At 40.2% G+C, this 4,324-nt stretch overlaps 2 protein-coding genes and 1 long non-coding RNA gene across 4 annotated transcripts in view; 2 read left to right on the forward strand and 1 right to left on the reverse strand.

Annotated features, from left to right (window-relative positions):
- The window catches only part of LOC116705813 (uncharacterized), a 17,218-nt gene extending 16,566 nt beyond the window's left edge, over window positions 1-652 (reverse strand). The window contains exon 1 of the long non-coding RNA XR_004336051.1: window positions 642-652. This is a non-coding gene — a long non-coding RNA (uncharacterized LOC116705813). The remainder of the gene's footprint in view (window positions 1-641) is intronic.
- Window positions 1-2,557, forward strand: part of prpf39 (PRP39 pre-mRNA processing factor 39 homolog (yeast)) — a gene marked incomplete at its 5' end in the record, with an annotated part of 10,676 nt that extends 8,119 nt beyond the window's left edge. Inside the window, 4 exon segments of one of the 2 annotated variants that reach the window (XM_032542221.1) lie at window positions 441-625; window positions 742-825; window positions 1,038-1,149; window positions 1,859-2,557. In XM_032542221.1, the coding sequence (XP_032398112.1) occupies window positions 441-625; window positions 742-825; window positions 1,038-1,149; window positions 1,859-1,948 (471 nt within the window). In that variant the 3' untranslated portion in view covers window positions 1,949-2,557. 2 annotated transcript variants of the gene reach the window in all.
- Window positions 2,558-2,961: 404 nt separating this feature from the next.
- Window positions 2,962-4,324, forward strand: part of faua (FAU ubiquitin like and ribosomal protein S30 fusion a) — a 2,035-nt gene continuing 672 nt past the window's right edge. Inside the window, exons 1-3 of the mRNA XM_032543516.1 lie at window positions 2,962-3,108; window positions 3,588-3,669; window positions 3,826-3,970. Coding sequence (XP_032399407.1) covers window positions 3,595-3,669; window positions 3,826-3,970 — 220 coding nt within the window. The 5' untranslated portion in view covers window positions 2,962-3,108; window positions 3,588-3,594. The remainder of the gene's footprint in view (window positions 3,109-3,587; window positions 3,670-3,825; window positions 3,971-4,324) is intronic.

Below are 4,324 nucleotides of genomic sequence, written 5' to 3' on the forward strand. Positions count from 1 at the left end.
GGTGCGCCATTTAATAAAAGTAATTCATTTACAGGCTTTGTTCATTTACACACAGATGCCATACCCCTCTGGATACTAATAAAAGGTTCAACAGTGTCTACAGCGCAACACACTCTGAGATCAAACAATTATTTTTTCCTGACTTGCTGCGTTAGTTTTATCCAAAGTGGAAAATTTGAGTGGTTTATACTTTTCATTTTTGCATAAGTTGCAAGAATATCTTATTCTACGAGATGACCGTTATCATACTTGATATCATTTGGAGACACTTTGACTGTGGTGAAGTATGGAAAGTTATTCAGTTGGTTTTCTCATTAAATAAGTTCTACTAAGAATGCAAAGAGAAACTTGAGTCTGCAATTAAAGTGACTTGTACCTTTCCACTAAGGCTTTATTGCACTTGTTGTGAGAGGCACACTAATATTTTTGTGGCTTTACAGACTAGTCCAAAACTCTATCTAAACCTGCTTGAGCTGGAATATAGTGGCGATGTAACGCAGAATGAGGCTGAGATCTTGGCTTGTTTTGACCGGGCCCTGAACAGCCAGATGTCCCTTGAATCCCGCCTCCTCTTCTGCCAGCGCAAGGTTGAGTTCCTCGAGGACTTTGGCAGTGACATAAATGTGTGAGTTTCTTGTTACTTTGAGTAAAGGCAATTTAATTTTTTCAGTTTTTTTTCATTTAGTATTCCTTTGGTCATGTTTAATAAATAAATAAATGTATTTCTTTAACTTCTTTCAGGCTTGTGGCTGCGTATGAAGAACACCAGAAACTACAGAAAGAAAGCGAACCCACAAAGAGGAAGGCCGAGAACGGGTATGACAGGTGGATAATGGGAACAGGGCTTGGGTCACATCAACACATCAGTTTTTTTCATATAACTTTCCGATCAAGGATAGGATTCGTAGCAGTTCACCTGAAGTGTTCTGTGGTCAGCTATTCATTGAATCACAGTGAACAAATGACAAACTCAGGACTTTACTTCTTGGTGAACTACTTTACACGGATCTTACTAACTTGAAACTATTTGTCTCCAGCTCTCAGGAACCTGACGCCAAGAGACAGCGTGTAGACGACGGTTCTACGGATGCTGCGAACGCAGTGGCAGACACGCAGGCTAACAACTCTGCTTACAACAACTGGTACCAGGTGGGTTTCTTATCTGAGCAGTCGACGGCACCGAAAAAGGTTTCCTTACTTTCATGTCACATTTAAGCTAGGCTGTGAAGAATTTGATTTAAATGGCTACTTAAAAAGGAATGTTCAAACAACATAGGCACAAGTACTTGAGCCTAAAAATAATTAATAATTGGACACACAAGAAATCCTCCATATATTCAATTGACTGTCCCTAACGGAAAGATTGCGAGTGTATCACTTGCACTTTTCACTTGCACGGCTTATGCAACATATTGTGCTCTTTTTTCTTTTTAAATTCATGCAGCTGTCTGTGCCGGCTCCATGCAGGCTCAACTGTCTCACAGGAGTAACCTGAAGCGTTTATTTACGCTTCAAGCCTATTTTCCCCATAATACCAGAGTTTGATGCCCCAATGAAAAAGCACTAAATAAATATTTATCTTCATTTCCCAGTCTAGTGCTGTCTTTTGACTGAGCCACAGAGTAGCACACTCATTGTAGGTTTGTAGTCCCACTGACTCTCCCTTCACTTTTGCCCATCTATTTATGCATCAGTGTTGATGGACAATTATATCAGGAATTCTCAAACCTACCAATGAAACACACTGTACAGAAATTTAGGCTGCTCAACGATGTTACATTTGTGGACAAGACGGGACCCGTATGCTGGGATTATGGTATAATTTGCCAAAAATTTTTCTGCTTACCTTCCTTTTCAGCAACAATACGGCGGTTGGGGACAAAACTCCTGGGGACAGTACAACCAATACGCCCAGTACAACCAGTACTACCCTCCTCCCCCAACATGATGGACAAAATCCAGACGGGAAGATGGAGACTCGGATGAAAACCTCCTTTCTGACCTGCCTACATCTCTGAACAGGACTTCTCAACATGGTGTCATGGAGATTTCAATTCACCCACAGAAGCTGATTAAAAAAAAAAAAATTAAAGCGTGCTTATCGGTTAAACTTTGTAGTCATTAGTTGGAATATAATACACTTGGCCCTCCGTGACAGTCATGTTGATCAGTCATGTTGTTAATGTGTGAACACATTAAATCACACATTTATCATCACCGGCTGCTTTTTTTTCTTTAATGCATGGTATTTGCAAAGGCAGATATATATATTTTTTTTCTTGTGTGATTAAAGCTTTTTAATTTTTAGATTGGATGACTTAGTTTGGTTTCTTTCTTTGTGTTTAAGATTTAAACTTGTACAGGAGGCTGTCATTGATGTACCGGACTCATGTGTTTCTCTCCCCTAAAATAAGACTTTTAATATTTCATGGTTATGTTTCCATAAATCAAATGGAGAGTTCCTCCTTTTCTTTCATGGTTATGTTTCCATTTAGCAAATGAAGAGTAACTCTTTTTTATTTGGACTTGATTTCATAATAAAGATTGATATCCTGAAGTGTCTCTTTTTGATTCAATCATCTTAATTGCTCAATACAGATCTCATGAAATATTTCAAGAGCATATCATCACATGCAATAATGCATTTTAAGTACAGAAATAATCTTTTCTTCAGTTTCTGTACTAGGTGCACATTATCACAAGCTAATAGTCAATGTAACATTTTACCAATATACAACAGTGACTTCATAAAATTAATGTTTTTAACTGCTGAAGAAAGTCATCCATAGAAAAAAAACAAGCCTAGGCCTATAAACCTAGGCCTGCCCAAGCCACAGCTCGTTTAGTTGGGCAGATTAAATGATTGTATACTATGGTCCTAACTTTCTAGAGGTATAGAGAAGTGTGTGTATGTGTAAATAGAGTCCGAGTAGAACAATGTTAAAGCCAGTAAAGTGAATATTCATCAATCGCTTCACCTTCGACCGCCAACGAGTGGTGGGCGTGGCCACCGCTTGCGGCTTGGCTTACGTAAATCCGCACATGCGCAGTGCCGGACCTTAAACAGCCCTTTCTATGCCTAGCGTTGAACGACTAGCATCAAACGAGGTAAGGCCTGTGCAATATAAGTAAAAAACCCTAATTATGACAAATACAGGAACGTTTTGGTGTGCGAATATATTATCTATATCACCGTTTAGCTCAAGTGACTTGTTTATTTGAACAGTTACAACAAATTTCACGTGTTTTCAAGCGACTTAATGAAACGTGTGCCCCATGCGGCTAGTCAAGCTAGCATAGCATTAGCAAGTCACCGAGAGAGGCTAGCTAGCTAGCTAGTCTATTCCAGCTCCCAGCATGTTCTGCTTCTCGTCAGTATTTAAGTTTCCCGTTTTGTGACAGGGTATACATTGTAAGTGTATTTCCATGTCAAACTTAACTATGTAACAAGCACACACTGGCACAACGTGGCTGGCTTGTTGACCAATGTTTACTGTCACATATAATACCAACGTCCCAAGCTGGTTTCCGCAGTAGAAACACTGATAATCACTGAAGTCGCATGGCTTTTTGGTGCTTTCTTCCAGCATCAAGATGCAGCTCTTCTTGCGTGCCCAGAACACTCACACCCTTGAGGTGACCGGACAGGAGACTGTTGGACAGATCAAGGTAAAAAAAAAAAAAATCTCAGAATACACCAGAACATCTCTTATCTCAAAATAGTTGTGTAACTTGACTGCATCAATGATCTATATGTACCCTTGGTAATGATTTTACATGGCTTTGACTTGAATAAAAACGCCAATACTTTGGTGTGTCTCTCAGGCCCATGTCCAGGATCTAGAGGGTCTCCTGGTTGAGGATCAGGTGCTGTTGCTCGCTGGTAGCCCACTGGAGGATGATGCCTCCCTGGCATCCTGTGGTGTCTCAGAGCACTGCACCCTGGAGGTAGCCGGCAGGCTGCTGGGAGGTCAGTACACAGTATTGTCTAGTCCTGTGTTCCAATACAAATTACTTAGTCACTCATCCACCAAAGACACTGTGGGGACAGAAGTCAAAAGCCAGTGTTTCCTGTGGGTCATAAACATTTAATTTTGAATAGAGATTGGCCGATACGATACCAATTAGTAGTAGTTTAAAAAACATTTGGAACCGATATGCATGTATAGAGAAAATGAAAAGTCTGATAGTGTTGTGGGTGAGCTGCAGCGGAGCCAAAGTAGCGCACTTCTTCATAAATCAACTTTTAAGGGTGATCAGGCAAATAAAACAGCCCACTAATTGACTGAGGCCGATAATCGCTCTAGCCCTAATTTTGAATGAG

Source organism: Etheostoma spectabile, chromosome 18 (genome assembly GCF_008692095.1).
Source record: "Etheostoma spectabile isolate EspeVRDwgs_2016 chromosome 18, UIUC_Espe_1.0, whole genome shotgun sequence".
In the NCBI taxonomy this organism is placed as follows: Eukaryota; Metazoa; Chordata; class Actinopteri; order Perciformes; family Percidae; genus Etheostoma; species Etheostoma spectabile.